General features: G+C 38.6%; 1 protein-coding gene across 7 annotated transcripts in view; it reads left to right on the top strand.

Annotated features, from left to right (window-relative positions):
* Positions 1-26,189, top strand: part of Ddr2 (discoidin domain receptor tyrosine kinase 2) — a 145,887-nt gene that overhangs the window by 67,718 nt on the left and 51,980 nt on the right. For 2 of the 7 annotated variants that reach the window (XM_076862762.1, XM_076862763.1), the window contains one exon: positions 3,019-3,087. The exons of 4 other annotated variants lie outside the window; for them this stretch is intronic. Coding sequence is in view for 1 of the 3 variants with exons in the window: in XM_076862758.1 (XP_076718873.1) it covers positions 13,029-13,037 (9 nt within the window). In the remaining 2 variants the exon portion in view is untranslated. Of the gene's footprint in view, positions 1-3,018; positions 3,088-12,801; positions 13,038-26,189 lie in introns of all 7 variants that reach the window. One more of the 7 variants, XM_076862758.1, reaches the window with a different exon arrangement.

A 26,189-nucleotide genomic window follows, 5' to 3' on the forward strand; every position in this document is an offset into this window, starting at 1 on the left:
ACAATCCTCCTGCCTTAGGCTTCTGAGTTGCTGGGATTATAGGAGTGTGCCCTCATGAATGGTTTATGAACATTGGTTTTGAAGAGTAATGGGGTCTTGTTGGAGAATGGCTTGAGGCTTATATAATCTGATTCACAAACCATCCATCTGGTGTTTGAATATTGTCAATGCTATTCTCTATTTCTTGTTTGAGCCATTCAAAGTTATGAGGAAATAAAAGCAAAAATGTAGAGTATTTCCAAAGTATTCAAGTTCTCTTAAGTTCATTTTGATTTTCTTCCTATAAGAATCACTTATTATTTCTACAAATGTCAACAATTTTATCTTAGCCTAAATTCAGTTTTAGTTTCATAAACTATAGATAAAAATCAAACTCAGTTTTAGTTTCATAATCTATAGATAAAAATCAGAGCCAGAATTGTATGGTGAAATTCTTTAGATATAAATGCCAAGATTTTTAGATTTGCAGATAAATAGTTTAGATAACTCTGAGAAAGAACTCTTCTTTCTAATTAGATTCTATTCTTACCTTGTCATATTACATTAGTTGGTACGTGCCTCAGTTAGTTGGGAAAGTGATATTGTTTGTATGTCATAACTATAATCATAAACATCTGCAACTGTATTTTCAGACGTTGTTATTCATGAGAGAGCTTTAAACCACACAGAGGTGGATGTCTACCTCATTGGCAACTGACCATGACTTTACCCTGAACTTATTGCTTTCCAAGTTTCTTGTTGCCAATGTGGCAAGATTCTAATCATATGGTTTGCTGTCCTATTTTCAGCCTTGGCCCACCCCTCACTTGAGGTTGAGCAACGATATTCTGGTTTCTACTGTCAACCCAATCTTGTCACTTTGGGTGAATTAATTCCTTCTTGTCATCACTGAATTGCCAGGCTCTGGACCTCATGACCACTGTGCCTATTGCTCTATTGTGAACTCCATGACTGTGACCTCGCCATTCACTTCCATATGCCACATTCTTTTTTCAGGAAGTTGGGTCAAGGAAATCCTGCCACTCAATTAAGCACTATATTGATGGTTCAGGGCCTAGAGGAATATGTTGCTCTTAAGATGCCTGAGGTGCTGGGATTCTAGGAAAGTGCTGAGTTTTTATCAGGTGATTTCAGCTTTGGATTCCTAGTATATGTGCAAACTTCCATACAATGGGAAATATTTGCAAGAAGCATGAATATGCTGGGGTTGGGGCATTCTTCTCTAGGACCCAGCCATAAGCATTGAAGGCCATAGCAAGACACTGGAGAAGATGATATTGAGAAGATGAAGTATGAAGTGTGTGCTTCTAAGGCACTATGGGCAATAGCATATAGTTTATGCCCTCAGACCGCTTGTGCTCATGGTAGAGATGAAAGGAAGCTATTGCTTTGTAATTGAACCCATGTTTCCTTTTCCATATTCTGTCTTTTTTTACACGTGCTGTAGTGAAATGAAGTAGGAAAAACACTGAACAATGTTGGTTTCCATTTCAGTGCTATTCAAGACCCTTGTAAATAATTTAGGATTTTGGGAGGCGCATGGGAAGAGGAACTATAATAAAAGTAATTTATGAATGTGTGTTTGTAGATTAAAACACTTGAGTAACTAGGAGTTTTATAGCTTAGAGTCAAATTATTTTTTGCAACTAAGTTGTATTAATTAGGTTGACCATATTTTCTCAGAGAGGTGTTTAATTTTTCCCTCTAGTTCTCAATTCTGACTGAATGTTAAAGTTGCTTTAAATAAGTGGAGCACTGCCTGATATCCCAGTTTTGCCATAGAATCTAGGCCACATAGCATGTTGCACAAAACGAAAGTTATCACAACCCTGGTATCTGCATATGTGTGTGAAAGTGTTCCTATCTACAAACCACGTGACCATAAGCTGGGCCATAATCTATTTTTGTGTGAGGCTTCAAGTTGGTATCAATATAGATAAGTTAGCTCTCTCAGCTCTATTGTCTCTGTCCTGTGTCAGGCTAATGTCAAGTTACCATGATTCTGTACCTGATGAGCTGATTCTAGAGATTATTTGTCCAGTGTCCTGAATAGAAGCCTCCTTACTAAACCCTCTCAAATAAGATGCTTGTCCAATCTCTAATTGAATACTTCTAGGAATGGGGAGCTTTTACCCTCACAGAAAAGCACCTTAATTTGTCAATGTCTTGAATTTTTTGGATGTTCTCTTTTATTTTTGGTTGAAACCTGACTCTCTGCATCTTCCTTAGTTATGATTTTGGATTTCTATTGCATGATCAGAATCTCTCTACTTCAGGATGGTCCATCACCTACTTGAAGATCAAGTTCTAATACAATATATATATTTTGTCCTGTCTGAAGCATCCCAGGGTCTTCCAGGGATTCTTCTTCTTTTTCTGGTGGGGAGTTACTACACATCACTACTTTTCTCTTCCCACTCGGGCTCTATTAAGTTCCATAAACTTTTAGATCCTGGAGTATAGCTACTTTGTCATGAAGTCACATTTACTGTCTATGAGAAGAGCCATATCCTTTTTATGAGTCCTAGATGTACAGTTTTGGTTTCTTCTCTTTTTCCTTTGTCTTGTTTTTCTTCAAAGTATTCTCATTGCACAGCATTAACATAAAAATACTGACTCTCATTCCTTATCTTTGCTTTTCACAATTATTGTCATTCTGCTTCCCTTCTTGGATTATTTTTCCATTCTTCTTACAAGAATTTTAAATTTCCCTAACTAGCTAGAGAAAAGAGATACCCTTTAGAGTCTTTTAAATTGTCTTCCAGCTTATACTTAAAATGCAAGCAGCTTGTACTTATGATCGATGGCATCCGTGAGCTCAGAAAAACCAAGAACAGTGTAATTTCTTACATTGTTTGGTCTTCTTTTGTGTGGGTATTGTCTTCCCAATTAGATCCATATATATGACTCTTTAATTTTTAGGATATTTTCTTATAATTTTGATTGAAATCTGTCTTTCTACGATTTTTAATTAAGACCTTGGATACCTATTGTATGATCTGAATTCCTCTATTTCAGGATGATGCATCACATATTTGAAGATCAATTCCCAGTGCAGTCATCTTTTTACTAACTGAAACATCCAAGGTATTTTAATAAATGTCTGTGCCATTAATTGAAGGTCTGTAACTACTGCAGACTCTGAGTATGTACTCTGTTGATGTGGGCTCAAGAAAAATTGCTTCTACATGCAGTTTAATTATCACCTGCTAATTATATATCTGCTTCATAGATTTATTCTTCTTTTCATGGCTATATTATTTTTGTTCTCTACTATAAGATTTAATCACATAAGCTTTGGTAATGCTTATTGTTCAGAAGGAACAAAATGTTTGTGAGAGAGGGTGTCCTGGGCAGTCTTCCCCTTTGTTTTACAGATGAAGAAACAGGGAGAATATTTTACAGGGAAAATATCTGGCTCATCCAAGTTTACATCATTAGTGGAACAGCTGGTCAGATGCTGTTTTCTCTAAATCACTTAGCTAGCTCACTCCCTTGGTTTTCTTAGAGAAGGAGACTTAAATTGTTTTATGTCTGATCTTATACATGTGTGTATGTGTTTTTTTTTTTTTTTAAAGAGAGAGGGGGGGAAAGAGAGAGAGAGAGAGAGAGAGAGAGAGAGAGAGAGAGAGAGAGAGAGAGAATTTTTAATATTTATTTATTTTTTTTAGTTTTCGGCAGACACAACATCTTTGTTTGTATGTGGTGTTGAGGATCGAACCCGGGCCGCACGCATGCCAGGCGAGCGTGCTACCGCTTGAGCCACATCCCCAGCCCTGTGTATGTGTTCTTGTATGTGCATTTTTCTTCTTTATCAACCAGTACATTGTCTGCTGTGTAATAAGTTCTCAATATATGCTCATTAATGAATATTTAAGTTTTTTTTTTTCCATTGGAAGGTGGGGAAAATGACTAAAGAGAAAAGACTAGTTTGCAATGAAACATAAGTAAAACTAGGGAATTCATAACTGAAGAGAGAGTTATGCTTGTTCTATGATGCTCATTCAGAAATATCTAAAGCATCATGCTGGATATTATGGTGCCTATGAAGGATGTATAACCTAGTCCCCGATCTCAGTGAATTTATAATGAGGTAATTATAGTTGGCACAATATAAATGAGATAAAAATAGAGACAAGACTAAATCATGTGGTAAAGACTACCTTTTAGTCCCATAGAATATCAACAACAATAAAGAGCTCCAGGAAGAGAAGGTAACGGAGAGCCTGTTGTTAGGTTGTCATTCTCATTGGATGAGGGGTGACTATGAGGGAGAAAGGGAGACTAGAGGGAAAATGAGAAGTGTATGTACTTCAGAGAATTATTGTCCATTTAGTACAAGTCACTTGTGGCAAGAAGCCCCCAAAGCCTACACTCAGCTTAAGTTTCTGAGACAGAAGAGATTAAGAATGTAAAAAGGGATGCAAAAGTTTATTGTGTACTTACCTACATTGATTCAACAAATATTTCCTGATCACCTGAACTGCAGCAGGCATTTATGTTGGGTATTAGGAATTCATTGGTGATTAAAAGAACTAATATCTCTAAATTCACAAACTATAGATTCAAGTGCAGGCCAGGCACTGTGCTAGGAGTCTACCAAACCATTTCAGCAAGGATGTGTTAAAGTCATGTAATCTCCTCTTACATATAGGTATTATAGGTTCTGTTTTCCCTTTATAATAAATTTTGCAATAGCTTCTCTCCTTCCACCTAACCTCAACTTTTTTTCTGAGTCTGTTTTCCCCAAACCTAGCTTTGTACTTGTGAGTATGAAGGAATCCCTGGGGGATTGGTGACATCATACACTTTTGGATCCTGTTGCTCTATGCACATTTCTCTGGTTAATCCTGGCCAAAGGAGCTCAAGCCCTCATTTTACTATAGACTTTTAATCTCCCTTTTCAAACTCTGACCAGCATGGTTTTTGAAAAGACTTATCATGCATAAGTTTAAGGAAGAGTTTTCCATGTATCTTGCTGTCAAACCAAAATTCTTGATAAATCTATCAATTTCTTATTCTGGTGGAGCAACCACATATTATAGGTACAGGACAAACAAGTTGTAGAGAGAGAGTCACATGCCCCTAATCTATTCTTGTCCTGAGGTAATGTCTGTTGCATTCCCTAATCACCAGGGAATGTCTTAGAACAATGGACTCAAAAAGTCTGAGAGTGATAAGGGGGAGAGGAATCATGTTTGCAGGGTGAGTGTGCATATGAGCCATACTCATTATCTGTATGGAGAATTGCTTAGTGTATATACCCTTTGACCTGATTTGACACATATAAGTATCAGATCACTTTCTGTCTTAGTCCTTTGGATTGCCTTAAAAATATTATAAACTAGGTTGTATACAACAAACAGAAATTTATTTCTTCCAGTTCTGGAGGCTGAGATGCTGGCACCTTGGGTGTCTGGTGAGGGTTTGCTTTCTGGTTTATAGATGGCACTTTCTTGCTGTGTCCTTACATGGTATAACAGGCCAGGGATCTCTCTAGAGTTTTTCTTTAAGGGAATTAAAAGAGTACCCTTCTTAATTAAGGTGCAAAAAGAAGGTTCCTCCTAATACCATCCCTATCTCCTAATACCATCACAATGTGGTTTAGGATTTCAACAGATGAATTTGAGCAGGATGCATATTGGGCAGACATGTTATAGAAAGACTATCTCCCTGCCCCTAATCCTTTCCTGTCCTGAGATAATGCGTTGCAGTCCCTCATCACCAGGGAATGCTTCAGAATAGTGGAATCAAGTGGATGAAGTGATAAGAGGGAGAGGAGGTATGTTTGCAGGGTGAGTAGTATGCATATGAGCATATTCAGTCCATAGCATTATCCAATAAAGGAATATGAACAGTCATGGACCATTTTACAGAATGAGTTTACTAAGGATGTGCTATGGTGAATGGACCATCTGTTACGGTTTAAATGTAAGTTGTCCCCCCAAAGTGCAAGTGTGAGACAATGTAAGAGGGTTGAAAGATGAAGTGATTGAGTTATGAGAACCTTGTCCTAATCAGAGCATTAATACACTGATATGGATTCATGGGTGGAAATTGTAGGCAGGGTGTGTGTAGCTGGAGGAGGTGGGTCATTGGGGGCGTGCCTTTGGGGTTTATATTTTGTAGCAGTGAGGAGAGTCTCTCTGCTTCCTGGTGCCATGTTCCCAGCTGGATTCCTCTGCCAACCCTTCCATCATGATGTGTGCCTCACCTCAGGTCCCAGAGAATGCAGTTGGCCATCTATGGACCTCTAAAACCACGAGTCTCAATATGAACTTTTCCTCTTTAAAATTGATCTCCTCAGGTCTTACAGTCACAGTGGCAATAAAGCTGACTGAAACATAGGTCTTGCTTCAAGCAGATCTCCATGTAAGGTCATGCTGTATTCCCCTGCAGATTTGCCCTTTGTTTTCTGGGCGAGCACTAAGAGAGGAAGTGTTTGGCTCCGGTCCTGTCCACAGGCTTACTCGCTACTTATCTTCTGATTAATGCTTGTCATTCTGCTTTGAAGATGCCTCCCAGGACCCAGAGGGAGATGGAGAACTTTTCTGTGGAGAACTTTGGCTGGACTCTCCTGGCTACCCCGGGGGTGAGAGGCTGCAGTTCCTGCAGACTCAGGCTTGGCACTGTGTTTTTCTCTGGTGGGTCAAGGACCAGATCTCCAAGATGACCCTATCCAGGACCTCTTTGTCCCAGAGTGACCTCGTGGACTGTCCTGCTGACTGGCTCTTAACAGTCTCTGCGATTGGTGGTTTTCATTCCAGATAGGAGCCAATGGGTTCCTGAAAGGGAGTGTGTGTGTGTGTGTGTGTGTGTGTGGACTTCTCTTGCCATCTCCCTTCTGGTCTGGGTCTGGCGATGCTCTCCTCTGTGGTCTGGATGAGGAACAACGTTGAACCCAGAAAGCCCCTTGTTCTGTGATATTTAAAGCAGCCAAAGCTCTCATTACTGTAATACAGTATGTGCCTGGGCTGAAATGGGGAGCAGAACCCCTCCTGGATCAAGAGGCAGTTCTGCTATGTTGTGGTGAGCCCTGGGGAGTGTTTGGAACCATAATTGACAGAATTTAGAGTGCCAGGATGAGAAAGACCTTCAACTACTCCATTCTATTCCATCCCAACCCCTCCTTTGAAAGAGCTGGAAGTTGAGACCATTCAGGTGGAGGGATGGCTGCGAAGGCTGTAGCAGGATCTGTGGCAAAGCTGGACTAAAGCTCAGACCCGGAGATGAGAGTTATGTCAGCTGGTGCAGTTTCTGTTTCTATCCTCTTTACTTGCCTAAGATCCTGCAGAGGCTCTGAACACAATGAGGAACATTTGTGCAAAACTTAGCATCCTGCCTGGTTTATAAGTGCTCCATTAAATATTTATCATTATTCTCAGAAGCCCCGAGACATGACAAATATTTTTGGTCTTCAGGCATCCTGAGGTCTTATTGAGGAGGCAAGATTTTCACATATATGCATAAGCACAACTAGAGAGAGCAATATAGGTCACAATGTGGTTATCTTTTAAGTTATGAGGCATAGATTCAATGAGCTCAGCAAAAGAGGAGACACATTGTTATGACCTGGAAGAAGTGTCATGGAGGAGGTACCAGCCTAATGGAAAAAGCCTGTGCACTCGTCTCTTCAATTCTTGGCAGTGAGGGTAACAGGTCAATAGCTAGTGTAGACTCCAAAGAATCGTCTGGCCATCCTTTCTCTTCCTAACACATTCATTGAGTATTACTAAACTTGGTTCTTTGCACAGGGAATCTAAAGGAGTCCATAATGAGGTCTCTCCTGTTAGGAGCTCACAGCCTGGGCCGGAAGGTGGGCGTACATATAGATATTACCTCCAGCAGATGCTACATTCAAATATGTGTACATTCCCAAAGCAATCATCTGAAACGAACCAACCAACAAACATGAAAAGTCAGATAAGAGCTCAGAACAAAAGTCTCAAGGAAAGATTTACCAGCTGCAAAGGAGCAATGCAAAACCATGAGCTCTTGTCCAAGAGAGCTGGAAAGTATGAGTCTTTCTAGAGAAGAGGTGGAGTTGGTGGGAGATTAAACCTAATCAAGAGGCTGGATTGGTCAGGCCCTTGGTCTCACACTGACCTTGACAATGTGGTGTCTGTCAGCTGGGCTAGGAAGTGGGGAGAGTAGGGCTGGCAGGACAGAGACAGGGGACTCGTACACATCAAGAGTTAAGTGCCAAGCACTGGTGACTCAGGGGAGACTTCCTGAATGGAGATGGAGGCTGTAGATGTTTAATCACCTTAAAGCAACTTATATTGTCTTCACTGCTTCATTCAGAGGCTGCTGGTTAAAGTAAAATAGAAGAGAATGTCCAGCCAGCTTTGTGAAGGGTGCATGAAATGGAAAGGGTTAGAGGCTGAACTTCTTTTGATAAATGATATTATTATTTTGGCAAGGATTGCAGGAGCTGCAAGTGCTGAGGGAGCGACTTGCTTGGAAGAAGAGGTAGGGACCAGGAAAGGAATCTCAGACGCTTGGGCCTAACCCAGCTGCAGAATGAGGTTTTCAGACACTGGGGTTAGGCCAAGGATCTGATCCTGAGGGTCTAGAGTCTTTTTCTTAGCGTATATTTATTCCCAGGCCAATAGATATATTGTGCCTCCTCTTCCACTTTGCATTAGCATCCCTTGAAGCCAGAGGGAAATGGGAAGGTTAGGTTTAGAACTGTTTTTGCTAAGACTTTGGAGCCTTGTGTCTATGAGAGGATCTACAGGTGTGTCAACTCAGTAGGGATGGGGAACAAGCCGGCCAATTAGAATTCAATTTTTTTTTCTGTCTCAACCTTGAAGGACTTCCTTCAAGCCCTTTTCCTTGGCTAGGATGTTGAAACTTTGCAATTTTTCATGATTCCCTGTTTCATAGTTTTTTCCTCCTGATCTTTCCTAAAGTCTGTGGTTCACTCCAGTCCACATAGAGATTTCATGCTGTATTGCACCATCCCTGTGCCATGACCTGACATAAAATTGATTGCCCACCTGATTGTCTTGCTTGTTATTCCAAATATTCATAGTACCAGTCATTTAAATCTCCTCCTGGCCAACAAAACAAACAACCAAACAAAGAACTAATTTTTTTTTTTTTTTTTTTTTTTTTTGTGGTTGTATTGCTCTTAAATGACTCGACCTATGCTGGGCTCACAGTCCATGTCCAGTACATAAATGCCACCTGACTATTCATCTTCTTCTCTTCCTCTATATTGTTCTGTTAATAATAATACTATGAACAAAATAATGCTAATAGAACTCACTATCTTCCAGGCACTCTGCTATCAGTTCTTTGTACCCCATTTCATCTTAAGAACGATACCATTTTATACTTCTACCTTTCTTATACTTCCCGGATCTATAGAAACATGTACCTCCACCCAGAGACTAATTCGTTTCTGTTTTAGAAGTAGCTGACCTGTAATGTCGCTGAAGTTATCACTACAGAAGACGGTCACAAAGAACCAAGAGGAGAGATCCTCTCATTCTTCTTTAGCTAATAGTCTCAGAGAAGGTGGGGGTTCTCCCGTCTCTTTGTGGCAAAATTTGGTGTGCTGGTCAAAGACAAGGAGTTTGCATTGTAGTTCTTTCCTATTTTATTACAATTTCAATGACCTGTCAACCTATAGGTATTCTCTGAGCATCTACTATATAGGTATTAATTGACATAAAAATAAATATATGGCTGGGGGAAGCGTGCTTTTTGCCCCTAGATTGCAAATTTGTTGAGGAAACAGTGCCAGGCACAGAAAAGTAAAATAAAAAGACAGACAAATGCTATCATTTATGAGTTAGACACTGTCCTAAGCCTTTTATCTTTTTTTTTTTGGTACTGGGTATTGAACCCAGGGGGGCACCTAACCACTTAGTCACATCCACAGGCCTTTATTTTTATTATTATTATTTTAAATTTTAAGACAGGGTCTTGCTAAGTTGTTTAGGGCCTCGCTAAGTTGCTGAGGCTGGTCTTAAACTTGCAGTCCTCCTGCCTCCGCCTCTCAAATCATTGAGATTACAGGTATATGTCACCATAAGCTTGTTTCAAGCACTTTTATGTGTTAAACATAACATTAACATTCCTGTGGAGCAAATTCCCTAATCAGCCTCATTTTTACAGATGAGGAAACAGAGGTGTCCAGGTTCAGGTGTGTGCCTAGTCCCTACAGCTATTGAGAGATGAGAACAGAACTCAAAACCAGTTTTGGTTTCAGAAAAGGTCATTCAGAAAGAGAGTAAGGCGAGTAGGAGGCAGAACAGTGAATGAGGGGATCCAGGGGCCAAAGGAAGTGTTGAAAATTGAGTCAGATGTGGCTTCGGGATTCACCAGTGAGCTCTCAAGGGAAAGACATCTCATACTTAGATATCATTTGTCTTTAAAATCACTCTCAAGATCAAGGAGAAAGCAGCATCCTTTGATTGACATTATTTCCCATTTTGCATTTACCATATGGTCTAAGTCCTCATTCCAGGCTCCAAGGCAACAGATTGGTGATGAATTAAAACACTAGACAACATTCATAAATCAATACTTAGGTAGGCTATTTCTTACTCAAGAAACTTGTTCTAGTTAAATCTTGCTGTTTAATAAATTAGTGACTTAAAACAACCATGAGCAGTTATTATTATCTCTCCTACGCTGAAGTGATTGGGCTCTGCTAGGCTGGTCTTACACAGCGTCTGCCATGCAGTTGCAGGCAGAGAGTGGCTATGTTCTCTAATTCTTCCTCACTCACAAATGTGAAAGGCGATTCTACTGTCTGTTTATTAGTCCAAACATCTACGTGTGGCTTTCCCTTGTGGCCTGAGTGTCCTCATGGCGGGGTAGCTGGGTTTCCAGGACAACAATCCTAGGACAGAGAGTCAGGTGGAAGTGGAGCATCTTTTAGGACCTAACCTCTGAGTTTTCACGTGGTCCCTTTCACACCATTCATTTTGTTAGAGGTGAGTTAATTCAGCCTGTATCCAAGGAAAAGGAAATTAGACCCAAGGTCTCAGTGGGAGAGAGTCAAAAAATTTGTTGACACATTTGAAAACTACCATAGAAATTTTCCTAGTAACTTCCCTCTGGCTTTAGGAAAACAGTTATCTGAAGCAGACAGGACCTAAAGAATGTATGTGTAGCTCTGAATTTTAGGAAAGAAAAACAGGCGGTTAGGCCAGAAGAGGAAGAATGATAAGAGAATGTCTGCTAGACTAGACCATCAGAGGCCTGTCTCTGCTTCTGACCAGCGATTGCCCCTAGAGGAGTCATGTGATCTGGGGGCTGCCTTCCTTTGTTTGCCTCCAACTCAAGAGGGGTTGGGAAAGAAGAGGTCTCAGGACCCTCTGAGCTTTCACTGTTGTGGTTCTTTGATTTTGAGGATTAGCATGCTTCTTTGATTACTTTCTAGGCCCTCTGACCATAGTTTATCCTGCTGACCTTCCTGTGCCCCGTAATGTAGACAGTGCTTCAGAGAACTGAGGAGCCTGGGCTGAAGTTGAGATGGGAAAAGAAAATGGTTGAACGCAGGATTATCTATCAGCAAGATAATTTTCAGCTGTTTGGAAATTAGAAAGGGGAGGGAACAGTTCAAAGAGCCAGGGACTGGTAGAGTTCACCAAGGTCTTGCCCAAGATCTTGGCAGGCGGAGGGATACTGGATTGTAGAATTTTTAGCATCCAGTTTTATGTTTGGGAAAATGCACTGCCTTCACTTTGAATTTACACTCCTTCTTTCTCCTTGTAGTGCCATGGATACATTAGATTGGAAGCTCTGGGTAGAATATGTAAAGGAAAGAAAGCAATTTCACACTGTCCAGTGGCTGCTTTCTGCCCTGGAAGAAGGGTGTCTCCTCTGACATCGATTGTGCTCAGCATCTGCTCCTCTTTCTAGAAGAAATGAAAGGAGGAGGCTATTGGCTCTTCCTCTACCTCATTCTTTTACAAACTCTAGCTGTCTCCATTTCACAGACCACAAGACCCAGGCAGAAAGAAACAGTGTACTGTCCCTAACAAAGGCAGAAGCAGAGATGGCTGTTCCATTCCACTCTAGGCAGTGTGGGTCACCCCGGGTCACTGAGTATACATGCTGTGTCCTTAAACACTGACTGACTGGGCCATTCTAGGGCCTTGGCTCAGTGCTGAGGAGTTAGCAGATTGAGAAGCACGAGGTTGGGGACTCCCAGAGGAAACTTGAGAGGGAGGAAAACTTCAGCAAATCCCTAGGAATCAAGATAAAACATGAGAATGTTTGGGATGGCGTTGTTTGTGTGTGTATGTGTGTTTGGGGGCCCATCTCTTGCCAAAACCAAGGTCATTTCTGCATATTTGTTCTCTGAATATGAAACACTCCAAAGATTGCTCTTTGTTTGTTGAATTTGAAATGAAAATGACTCAGCAGAGAGAAAAATGAGTTTTGAATGCCCCGAATGGGCTCTGGATTAAATATATGACCCTAAAGTGTGTGAGATTCATTATCTTTACCAAACACTAACGTTCCACATACATATAAGTGCCATAGATAGAGTCACGACACACACACACATACATTGTGTGCTTGCTCCAACTTGACCCTAGTCCCTTTTTCTTACCTCCGCTCTCACTCCAGCCGTTCCAGGGCACCATCCTTTCTTGCAGGGAAGTTTTATCTATGTTTCGGTGGAGGGTCCTGGCTTTTAGCCCATCGCCGATTTTCCAGGAGGGGCCAGCATTTCTTTTCTGGTCGTTGTTAATATCAACATCCCTGAAGGAAATCTGTGAATTTTTATTCTTTAGCAAAGTCAGGGTCACCTCAGATTGTCCCTTGCTTTAGGATCTGGGAAGACAGACTGTCTGGGAAGAATGGCCACCTGCCAAATCAGATGTTCCCTGCTTTGTACAGCAGCCATATTCCTGAAAAGTTGGGTATAAACTGGATTTTGATGCACTGAATCACGTTTTGGATGTATTGAAAGGATTTGCTATTGGAAGACCCACAGCACTGGATCCTTTTGTAAAGTGGAGAATTATTTTGTAATGTGGCTACACACTTCATGATTTATGAGTTTGGTAAGTAGATGGAACATTTTTTCATACCAAGTGTTATTTTAAATGTACTCTGTGGGATTTCTTATTCAGAGTCACCGGTGCAACATTGAACGTTTTTTTGCAAAGAACTGTTCTGTCATGTGGGTAAACATTCCATGATTTATGAGTTTGGTAAATGCAGATTTTTCTTAAAGTGGGATGTGCCTCTGGTTCTGCTTCAGAGCAAAAGACAGTTTTGCTGATATTCAGACTTGGGGGGAAAAGCACCGTGCTCTCTGTGAGTCATGGTTATTCTAAGGGGGCTCGGGAAGAACAGAGCTACTCAAACTTTCCATTTTGTTAGAGCAAAAGTCACCATGGGTTCCATATTGTCACAGGGGTAGGAACGATGGAGCTATTTTTCCAAGTAAATGTTAACTATTACAGTTAAGTTTACAAATCTGTCATAATGATATTTTATTATCAGTTCTATAGTGAAAAATCGACATTGCAGTGGGTCTTATATCTTGGACTACTAAAGGGCTGCTGTTATCACCAGTGCAGAGAACTGGAAATACTCTAAGATTCCTGAACATGTGAACCAGGTGTCAGAGAGATCCTAACTTTCTGCTCACCCTGTGTCCATATGGCTCAAAAAATAATTTCCACACTGTCCTTCCAGATTCCTTGCTCTACCTACTAAAGGCAGTTGGTAATGAGGGGCATGGTCTCAGAGGTATATAACATAGAGCTGCAGGATGTTTAGGAATGACCAGGAGTGAGCCTTTCAGTGAGAGCCCCACCATGAAACAATACAGGGTCAGGCAGATATGCTGGTGATGCAAGCTTTCACCCTGGTGTGGCCCTGATTGTATTTCTTTAAAAAATTTTTTTATAAGTTATACTTAATTTTTTAAATGTTATACTCCATGTATGTATAATATGTCAAGCACATGGAGTATAACTTATTCTAACTAGGATTCCATTCTTGCAGTTGTACACGATGTGGAGTTTCACTGGTTGTGTATTCATATATGAACACAGGAGAGTTCTGTCCAATTCATTCTACTGCCTTTCCTATTCCCATCACCCCTGCCTTCCCTTCATCCCCCTTTGCCTAATCCAGTGATCTTCTATTCTACCCCCTTTATTGTATGTTAGCATGAACATTCAGCCCTTTGATTTTTGGGGATTTACTTATTTCACTTGGTATGATACTCCATCCATTTTCAGAAAAATGCCATAATTTCATTCTTCTTTATGACTGAGTAATATTCCACTGTGTATATACACCATGTTTTCTTTATTCGTTCATCTTTTGAAGTGCACCTAGGTTGGTTCCATAGCTTAACTATTGTGAATTGAGGTACTATAAACATTGATGTGGATGTGTCACTGTAGTATGCTGATTTTAAGTCCTTTGGGTCTAAATAGGGAGTGGGAAAATGGGGTCAAATGGTGGTTCAATTCTAACTTTTCTGAGGAATCTCTATACTGCTTTTCAGAGTGGTTGTACCAATTTGCAGTCCCACCAGCAATGTATGAGTGTACTTTTTTCCTTACATCCTTACCAGCATTTATAGTTACTTTTATTTATTTATTTTGGTACTGGATATTGAATGAGGGCCACTTAGCTACTGAGTCACATTCCCAGACTGTTTTTATATCTTATTTAGAGATAGGTTATTGCTGACTTACTTAGGGCCTCAGTAAGTTGTGGAGGCTGGCTTAAAACTCGCAATCCTCCTGCCTTAGCCTCCTGAGCTGCTGTAATTACAGGTGTGCACCACCATAATGGGTGTTATTTGTAGTCTTGAAAATTGCCATTCTGACTGAAGTGAGATGGGAATCTTAGTGTAGTTTTAACTTGCATATCTGTGATTTCTAGATATATTTGTTATCTGATCATATTTCTTCTTCTGAGAAGTACCTGTTTAGTTCCTTTGCTGATTAGGTTATGTTTTTGGGTGTGTGTGTGTGTGTGTGTGTGTGTGTGTGTGTGTGTGAAGATTCTTAAGTTCTTGGTATATCCTGGAGATTAATTATCTGAGGTGCATGTGGCAATGATTCTCTCCCATTTGGCAGGCTCTCTGCTTGTTCTTGATTGTTTCTTTGTTGTAAAGAAGCTTTACATCGTTACCATCTCACTTCTTGATTCCTGATTTTACTTTTATGCTTTAGGATTTTGTTGAGGAAGTCAGTTTCTGAGCTGACATAATGGAGAGTTGGGCCCTCTAGTTGGTGCTGGGTCTCTGGTTTAATGCCTAGGTCTTTGATTGATTTGAGTTGTTTTGCAGTGTAAGAGATTAGGGTTCAGCTTCATTCTACTACATATGGATTTCCAGTTTTCTGAGCACCATATGTTGAAGAGGCTCTCTTTTATCCAATGTGTGTTTATGGTGCCTTTGTCTAGTAGGAGATAACTGTATTTATGTGAGTTTGTCTCTGTGTGTATTCTATTCTTTTCCATTGGTCTTCAGATCTGTTTTGGTGCCAATACCAGGCTGTTTTTGTTAGTGTACCTCTGTAGTATAGTTTAAGCTCTGGTATTGTGATGCCTCCAGCTTTACTGTTCTCACAGAGGATTGCTTTGGCTATTCTGGGCTTCTTATTTTTTTTCAAATGAATTTCACGACTGCTTTTTCTATTTCTATGAAGAAAGTCATATTGGAATTTTAATAGGAATTACATTAAATCTGTATAGTGCTTTTGGTAGTATGAGCATTTTGACAATATTAATTGTATCAGGGAACACGGGAGATCTTTTCATCTTCTAAGGTCTTCTTCAATTCCTACCTTTAGTATTCTATAGTTTTCATTGTAGAGGTCTTTCACCTTTTTTGTTAGATTGGTTCCCAGGTACTTTATTTTATTGTTTTTTGAGGCTATTATGAATGGTATAGTTTTTCTAATTTCCTCTTTCAGCAGATTCATTATTGGTGCATAGGAATGCAATTGATTTATGAATGTTAATTTTATATCCTGCTACTTTGCTGAATTTGTTTATGAGTTCTACAAGTTTTCTGGTGGAGGTTTTTGGTTCTTCTAAATATAGAATCATGTCGTTGGCAAATAGGAATAGTTTGAGTTCGTCTTTTCCCATTTGTATCCCTTTAATTTCTGTCTTCTGCCTAATTGCTCTGGCTATAGTTTCAAGTACTATGCTGAATAGAAGTGGTGAAAGAGGAAATCTCTGTCTTGTTCCTGCTTTTAGAGAGAATGCTTCTTGTCTTTAAGTCTATTGACATGGTCAATTACATTTATCGATTTCTGTATGTTGAACCAACCTTGATCCCATATGTTGAATCCCACTTGATCATAGTGCAGTATCTTATTAATATGTTTTTGTATGCAATTTGCCAGCATTTTACTAAGAATTTCTGCATCTATGTTCATTGAGAATATTGGTCTGAGGTTTTCTTTCCTTGAGTTGTCTTTGTCTGTTTTTGGTATCAGGGTGATACTAGCTTCATAGAATGAGTTTGGAAGGTTTTCCTCCTTTTCCATTTAATGAAATAATTTGAGGAGAATTGGTATTAGTTCTTTGAAGATCTGGTAGAACTTGGCTGAGAATCCATCTAGTTCTTTCTTCATAGGCTTTTGATGGCATATTCAATTTAAGTAGGTTTTATGTCTAGAAATTTGTTGATGTCTTCAATATTTTCTATTTTCTCGGAGTATAGATTTTTAAAATAGTTTTTGATTATTGTCTATATTTTAGTAGTGCCTGTGGTGATGTTTATTTTTTATCACGAATTTTAGTAATTTGAGTTTTTCCTCTCTTTCCTCTTATTAGCTTGGTTAAGGGTTCATCGATTTTATTTATTTTTTCAAAAAGAACCAAGTTTTCATTTTGTTTATTTTTTTTTTTTAAATTGTTTTTTTGTGTGTTTCAATTTCATTGATTTTGGCTCTGATTTCATTTGTTTCGTGTATTCTCTAGCTTTCTTGTTGATTTGTTCTTCTTCTAGGGCTTTGAGATGTAATGTTAATTTATTATTTGGTGACTTTCCTATTCTTTTAATGAATGAGCTCAGTGCAGTTTACTTTCCTCTTTGAACTGCCTTCATGGTGTCCCAGAGATTTTGATATGCTGTGATGGTATTTGTGGGAGACCAACCTTGCACTTGACTGAGTCACATTCCCTGGCTGAGTGCTGAGGCGCTCAGTCGCAGAAATGTGGCAGAGCTTTCCCCAACCTTCTTGGGTGCGAGGGTCCGTGTCTCGTGCATGGGTGTGTCTTGCTACAGCCCCATGGGTGAAGCTATGCTCACCTGTTCCTTTGTAATATGACCCCTTGCCCTGTTTAGGATAGAATCTTCCATGGAAGTGCCTTGTGTGTGTCCCCTTCTCTTACTGTGCCCTTGGGTGTGGCCTACCCAGGTGTCAGTCAACCTGCTGACAGTGGACATCATGAAGATAGACTCAGCCCCCTGAAACCTGACCCCTTGCCTCATTTGAATAGTTTCTCCTCATAAAAGGGGTCAGCGCATGCTCTCGCTCTCTCTCTCTTCCTGTCGACCCTTAAGGTCAGAGGAGCCATCACAGTGACCCCAAAGAAAAAGGTATTTGTGTCTCTTGTGTGGTTATTCTGTGCAGCCCAGTCAGCCCAGTTTAACTGGAGTGACCCCTGAGTCTTTTAGTCGCGAACAGAAATCTGGCAGGTATTCTTATTTACCTCTAAGTATTATTTTTTAAATTTCATCCCTGATTTCTTCTGCTATCCATTGGTTATTTAATAGTGTATTATTTAGTCTTCAGGTGTTAGAGTCACTTCTGTTTTTTATTTTATTGTTAATTTCTGCTTTCATTCCATTATGATCTGATAGAATACAAGGTATTATCTCTATTTTTTTTTTGTACTTGTTAAGAGTTGCTTTGTGGCCTAAGATATGATCTATTTTAGAAAAGGATCCATGTGTTGCTGAGAAAATGTTTATTCAGTTATTGGTGAATGAAAATTTCTATATATGTCTGTCTAGTCTAAATTATTAATTGTGTTTTTAGTTTTATAGCTTCTTTATTTAGTTTTTGTTTGGAATGGTTTATTCAGTGATGAGAGAGTCATGGTAAAGTCACCCAGAATTATTGTGTTGTGTTCTATTTGGTTCTTGAAATCGAAAAGGGTTTGTTTGATGTATGTAGATGCTCTATTGTTTGTGGCATAGATATTTAGGATGTTATGCTTTGTTGATGTACAATTTCATTAAGTAGTATGAAATGACCTTCTTTGTCCCTTCTGATCTTGAAGTCCATTTATTTCATTTAAGGATAGAAACCCTGCTTCTTTACGAGATCCATGTAAATGACATGCCTTTCCCCATCCTTTTATCTTCAGTCTGTGAATATCTTTGCCTATTAGGTGAGTCTGTTGGAGACAGCATATTGTGGAGTGTTGTTTTTTAATCTAATCTGCTAGTCTGTCTCTTTGGTTTTTGAGTTTAGATCATCTACACTCAATGCTATTTTTTTTTTTTTAAAGAGAGAGTGGGGGGGGAGAGAGAGAGAGATAGAGAGAGAGAGAGAGAGAGAGAGAGAGAATTTCAATATTCATTTTTTAGTTTTCAGTGGACACAACATCTTTGTTTGTATGCGGTGCTGAGGATAGAACCCGGGCCGCACCCATGCCAGGCGAGCGCGCCACCACTTGAGCCACATCCCCAGCCCCCACTCAATGCTATTTGAGAAATTATTTTCATTTCCTGTCATTTTGATTTATTTATTTAAAAATTAAATTAGTTTCTCATTTGATTCCTGTTCTTCTACTGTAGTTTCTCCCTTTGCTTCTTTTCATTTTTACTTTTTATTTTTTGTTCATGAAATATTTTATTGAGTATGTTTTGTAGTGCCAGCTTTCTAGTTGTGAATTCTTTTAACTTTTTTTTTTATCATAGAGGTTTTTATATTATCGTCAGTTCTGAAGCTTAATTTTGCTGGGTTGGCATCCATTTTCTTTCAGAGCTTGATATATATTATTCCAAGACCTCCTAGCTTTGAGGGTCTGAGTTAAGAAATCATCTGAGATCTGGATTCATTTTCCTCTAAATGTGACCTGTTACTTTTTTTTCCTGGTAGCTTTTAAAATTCTATTCTTATTCTGTATTTAGGCATTTTCATAATAGTATGCCTTTGTGTGGTCTGTTGTAATTTTGTATAGTTGGGATTCAATATGCCTCCTATTTTGATTTTCCATTTCATTTTTTAGGTTCAGGAAATTTTCTGATATCATTTCATTGAAATGATTGTGCATTCCTTTGGTTTGTATCTCTGAGCTTCCATCTATCCCAATAAATCTTAAGTTTGGTCTTTTTATGTTATCGTGTATTTCTTGGAAGTTCTGTTCATGGTCTCTTAACATCTCTTCTCCATGGTCAACTTTATTTTCAAGATTATATGTTTTGTCTTCATTGCCTGAAACTTTGTCTTCTAAGTGGTCTAGTCTGCTAGTGATGCTTTCCAATGAATTTTTAATTTGGTTTATTGATTTCTTCATTTCAAGGATTTCTGTTTGATTTTTTTCAGAATTTCTATCTCTTTGTTGAAGTGATCTCTCACTCCCTGCATTTCCTCCCAATATCACTCTTTTACATCATCCTTTACATTGTAGATTAATTTAACTATGAATATTCTAAACTCCTCTGACATTTCTTCCACTGTAGTGTCAATGGATTCTGTTATTGAAGTATGTTGGTTTGTTTGGGGTGATTTTTTCTCCTTTCTTTTTTATGTTGTTGGTGTGACTACCCATCTAACAGTATGGTTTTGAAGCAGTAGAATTTCTACCCTGTGGACTTACAGTTTCCCTGAAGGTGTTTAGTACCTCACCTTTTTGGGGAAAACAGGTAATAACAATAATCAATGCAAACAATTTACAGCATTAAACAAATAATTCCTGCTATGGCATTTACATTGTTAATTGTCACAATAAACAGAAATGATATCATCACTTATAGCTCATGGTAAGAACAGTAAGTTTACAAAAGGGTTTACAATTTTAAGTAATGAACAATGAGAGAACAGAAGAGATGTAGAATGTGATGATTATGAGGGAGGAGGACAGAAAATAAAAGTCTTAAAATTAAAGAAACGGGGCTGGGGATGTGGCTCAAGCGGTAGCGCGCTCACCTGGCATGGGTGCGGCCCGGGTTCGATCCTCAGCACCACATACAAACAAAGATGTTGTGTCCGCCGAAAACTAAAAAATAAATATTAAAAAAATTCTCTCTCTCTCTCTTTTTTTAAAAAAAAATTAAAGGAAGATGGTCTGAGTGTAGCTCAATGGTAGAGTGCTTGTCTAGCATGTGTGAGGCATGGGGTTTGATCCTCAGCACCACATAAAAATAAATTAATTAAAAAAAGAAAATCAAGGGAAACTGATAACTGAGATAAAAATATGTATAAAATAAAAATTAAAAATAGAAATATAAATCAAAGAATACATGAACAAAACCTGGACTATAATAATCAAACATCCTAGTCCTTAAAATAATGATCCAAGGAAAAAAAAAACAAAAACTGTCTTCAGGAAATGCTAGAAACGGGGTAAAAGGAAGCATGACTATTTATAAGTGTCCATGTGTCATTCAGGTCACAGTTGAACAGAGAAAAGTAAAAAGAAAAAAAAAAGTGATCTTAGTGAAAACTTCAAGAATTGTTTGTGTTGGGTATCAGAAGATTCTTGGCTTCCCTTCTCAGCTGTGTAAGGTGGGGTTGCTGGAGTGTGAGAGGAAATCCTGTAGTCGGGGCTTCCGGAGGCAGAGTTTTAGGCTCCGGGTTCTCTGTTGAATGGCAATTGGTCTGAACCTTTTAAATCATCACACCTCCCAGGCCCAGCATTTTCTGGTCGGTGCTGGGAGACTGACCCCTGGAAAGTTCCCCTGGGTTTCACTTCGTGGTGGAGGTGCCGATCCTTGCACTCCTCAGTCACTCATGGACCCTGCGTTTTCTGGTCTCTGGCGTTCAGTCTCTAAACTCAATCAATCCCTACTCTCCTTTAGAATTCCCAGCCAGGCACATCTGTCCCAGCTGATCTTTCAAATGGATGGGCTGGAGGGGTTGGGGAGAAGCATGGTAGGTTTCCCTACCTGCCTTGCCCTGGGTAAAACCCTCTCCATACTGGATTTTCTCCTGGACATTTAAGCAACCTCTATGTTGTAAGGTGTGGGTTTGCCAGGCCTGATTTTCAGGCCAAGCTCAATTGCCAGGAATGGGTCCCCCCAACTGCTGGTTCCTGCACTGCACCTGCAAATGGTTCCTTCCTCTGTTCTCCCTAGGAGCCAGGAAAGATGTGGCTGCTTTCCCACACAAGGATATTGTGCAGCACACCTTTCAGGTTAGTTGGGCAGAGTATTTGATCTCTGATCTCTCTGTACCCAGACATGTTTTAGGTCTCCAAAAAATCTTATTTTCTTTTATTGACTTATCTCTCCACTATTTTCTTGTGTGTGTCAGGGAGAATTGCACTAGCAGATGCAATAGCAGTGTAACTAAGGATTTCTCCTCCTCCTCCTCCTCCTCCTCCTCTTCCTTCTTCTTTTCGCTGTATGCAACTTCCTGAGTCCCAGATCTGCTTTGAGTGTCCAGAATTTATTCCCAATAAATTTCTCCCTCTCACCTTGCTGAGAAGCTACCTGACTGCTTTCTTAGTTTCATTCCAAAGAACAACCAGGAAAGTGATCTTCTCTATTCTGCCATTTTGTTCAAAAAACCCTGATTATATTTCCAAGAGAGGCTTTTGGAAGTTCTTCCAAGTTCAGAGATAATTTGTGAGAAGTTGAATCTCACAGGCATTTTGTTTGGTTGTTTCTTTCATTCCTGGAGAGCTGCTAAATTCCAGGTGTGGCTGCCACACTTTTTTGCCTGATCTTCCATTTTACTTCCTTGTGTTCTGACAGCTTTGACCCATGGTCTGTCCAGATTCTGGCGTGGGCAGTCCCAACGTGAAGAGTCAACCATCTTCCATCAGATCTTGTAAAGTTTGTGGGAGGTCCTGAGCCATGGCTTCATTTGGAGTCAATTTGGAGTGTTCATCCAGGTTGGCAAAGGAAGAGGGTTTTGATGAAAGAGGAAAGGGAGTTCTTTACTACAAAGTATATATTCTCTCTGAGCCTCCTTGGAAATTCTGTGGAAGTAGAAAAATTGACCTTAGGGCCAGAGGAACTGGAATCAATGCTAAACAGGCCTCTTTCTAGCTTTATGACCCCGGGCAAATAAAAATTAATCTCATTTTGATATAGAGATAAGCTAGATCCCTGATTTTAAATATCTCATAGTCTGGCTTTTCTATAGTGAAGAAGCTAACTATAGTCAGCACAATGAATAGGAAGCAGCAGCCAGATCAAGCAAAACTGCCTCACTTGTCCATGAAGTGATTTTACTTTCCTACTTTGTAAAAGGGGGATAGTAATTCCTCTCTACCAGTTGTGAGGCTCAATGACATAATGCAGTTTAATTTACCTAATAAGTGCAAAGCATTCTAAAATAGAAAGACATAATCAGTCATCTCAACTGTTTTATGCTTTCAGTCTATCCACATGCTAGATGTATTAATTAATACCCACCTCTCCATACTACAAATGACTTAAAGTGTATGTTCCCCCACCACAATACCTCCTTCAACTCTGCAATATACAGAGTTGTTTGGAAAGCACTCTTGAGATTATGATAGCCTTCTCCCAGGAATAATTCTTTCTTATTTTTGTCAGAAAAACTGATATAAATGATACTAAACAAGAATTGCATTTTGATCTCTTCTGATTACCATTCACCATCTCTGGTGCCAAATGCTGCAGTTCATTTCTCAACTACATTTCTGAGGGAACCATTGCTTTCAGCATGGTGTTTAATTTTTATATCTTCTAAATACATATAATTGTGTGTGTGTGTATTCATAAAAATACATAAAAGTATTTTACATAAAACTTGCATTATGCTTGTTCACCTAAAATATGTCATGGATGTCAAACCATGAAACCACATACAGCTCTAATTCATTCTTTTTCACTATTCCATAGTATTTAACAGTGGGAATATATCATAGTTTATAGCATTCTATTATTAATAGGCATTTTCCCCATTTTTGTTATTTAAAAAAGTGACAAAACACTTCTTTGTACATGCCTCATTGTGTACACAGAGTCTTTCTCTAGGTTAAGCAATAATAAATAGTGTGTATAGATGATATGTTTATGCATTTTATTTAAATTATTGTCTATATACCCAGTGGCAGAACATAGAAGTATGCACTTCCCCACATTATTGACAATTTTCAATAATGTGAGATATTATACTTGAAACTGCCAATCTGATGGTCAAGACTGGTATTTAATTCATGCTTTAGTGGTTGTTTTTCTGACTGCTAGGGAGATTGAACACTTTTAGGTATTTACTGCATTATATTGTCTCCTTTGATAAAAATGTTTTTTTGTTTATTTGGCCCATTTTCTGGTGGATCTTAGAATTATTTATAGAGATCATTTATGTAAGAAGCTATTTTGTTATACAATTTCAAATATTTAATATTGTTTGTTGCTTGTATGATAAATTATGATGTCTTTTGTCTCAATGAAGTTTCAAATTTTGATTGAAAAATTATTATTCTTTTCATTTATGAAGTTTGCATTCAATGTCTTATTCATGCAGGTCTTTTTAAAATTTTTAGTTTATTGCAAATTCTCCCATGTTTTATTGAAATACTTTTGTAGTACTATTTTTACATTTTGGACTCTGTTTTTGTGTGTGGACTGATGTACCTTTATTTGCTTTTAAAAAGCCTAATAAATCCTATAAAATTTCACTGATTTTTAATTATCCCTTTTATTCTATAATAAATTCTCATTTATTCATGAAGTTTTTCTGGGTTTCCTATTCTCTTCTTTGTTCTGCTTAACTACTGCTGAGTCAGTCACATACCCAGAGAGACCTTTGCTGGTCACCTTGGAATAGCTCTCATTCACTCTCTATCACATTTCTCAATTTTCTTTTCTTTACTATACATATACCTTTCTTTTTTTCACATTTTAAAATATTTTTTTCATTTTTGTTTTCATTTATATTAAACTGACACAGAAAAAAAAATCATGAAAATTGTACATATTAACAGGACAGCTTTTCTATGTCCTCAAACATTTGCCATTTCGTTATGGGGAAAAACTTCAAAATTCTTTTTTTCTAGCTTATTGAAATGTACAGTGCATTATTGTAGCCTATCAGCCAATGTGCAATAGCACATTAGAGCTTCTTGCTTCTATCTACCTGTAACTTTGTACCCATTGATCAATCTCTCTCCATTCTTCCCTGATACCTTTTTTTTAAAATGTTTTAATTTACTGAATTGTAGAGAATTGTAGGACTCTTCTACAAAAGAATACGGTTAGACAAGGCAGTTCTGAGACTCAGCACTAACTGAAAGACTACTTACATGAGCTTGGGACTTTATGGAAGAACATCCTATATCATGGTCCTGAGCTAGTGCTAGACTATAGCCCAGATCAATGTTTACTATGCATTTTCTTTTCTGGGCATATTTGGGAACTTATTTTTGGAAATAGCATTCCTGCTGTTGTAAGTGGCAAGACACACTGAGTCACCTATTTATTACATTCAAAACAATGAAATGAACCCCAGTTTATCAGTCTTTCTGGTCTGTGGACCACTTAATTCCCTGCCCCATACCACAGGGCCACATCCATCTTCTGAGTTCCATCTGCTTTGGCACCGTTGTTTTCAGACAGAATCATTTGAATATCTGACTTTTTAAGTCTGTTTTTGATTTACTACTTTGGGTGGGTCATCATTCTATTGTCTAGAAATGATCATAGAAAAATCCTGTAGGCTGAAAGCATACCTTATCCTTATCTATTCCGTTTTCTTTTTCACTTAATCCCCATTATAATCCAACCTGTCCTTCAGTTACTGATTTCTCCATGAAATCTTCCCTAATCAGTTCAGTTCAAAGGGATTTCTGAAACCTTTACAATTTTGTTGCGCCTTCTATTTCTAACAGTGAGTCCAAGGTATGGTTGAATATCAGTGTTGCTTAGGGGATAATTTTTTTAAAAAATAAGCTTTTTATTTGAGATCAGTTATATATTTATAGAATCATTGTAAAGATAGGACACAGAATTCCTGTATACCCCACCTTCAGCTTTCTCCATCATTAACATCTTATATTAGTATCGTACATTTGTCAAAATGAGTGATTTGATGTGGACACTTTATTGTTAACTAATGTCCATAACTTATTCCAATTCCTCAGTTTTTCCTAATGTCTTTTTTTCTGTTCTGGGATTCCATCCAGGATATCACATATTGCATTACATTACATTTAATCTTGTCTCCTCAGGCTCCCTTAGCTGTAAAAGTTTCTCAGACTTTCTTGCTTTTGATGACCTTGACAGTTTTGAGGATTACTCATCAGGAATTTTGTAGACTATCCCTCATTTGGGATTTGTCTAATGTTTTTCTCATGCATAGACTGTGCTAATGGTCTTTAGGGAGGAAGAACACAGAGTCAAGTGCCATTCTTGTCATATCATGTCAGGAACACATACTACCAATATGACTCACCATTGTTGATATTGACTCTGAACACCTGGCTTGAAGTAATGTTTGTTAGATTTATACACTGAAAAGTTCTTATTTTTTCCACCCTGCACCCTTTGGAAGAAAGTAACCATCTGCACCTTACATTCAAAGGGGAGGACGTAGCTATGCTCCACTCCTTAAATGTAGATTAACTATATAAATTATTTGGAATTCTTTTTCATAGGAAATGCAAATTCTCCCACATTTGCTTATTTAATCATTTATTTACATCACCATTAACTCGTGGATATTTATTTTTATTCCAACTGGACTATTGGGAAGTCTTTCATTTGGCTTCTGACTCTTTGATATACTTTAATCATTTTTTTGTGTGTGTGTACTTTCTCAATTTCTGGCACTAAGAGATAAGAGATACTCCAGGTTATCTTGACTAATTCCTGTCCTAGTTCTAGGATCAGCCATTTTTCTAAGGAACACTGATTCCTTTTATTGGATAATGGTATCAGAAACCAAGATTTAAGCACTAGATTTGCTTGTTGTTTCCTGGATACTCATTACTAGGATGTCGTTTACTTTAGTTCCTCTCAGCTAATAGAGCAGGCAGTGTATATGTCTATATGTGTGTATATATATACATATACACACACA

The sequence above is a fragment of the Callospermophilus lateralis genome, chromosome 7 (genome assembly GCF_048772815.1).
Source record: "Callospermophilus lateralis isolate mCalLat2 chromosome 7, mCalLat2.hap1, whole genome shotgun sequence".
Classification (NCBI taxonomy): Eukaryota; Metazoa; Chordata; class Mammalia; order Rodentia; family Sciuridae; genus Callospermophilus; species Callospermophilus lateralis.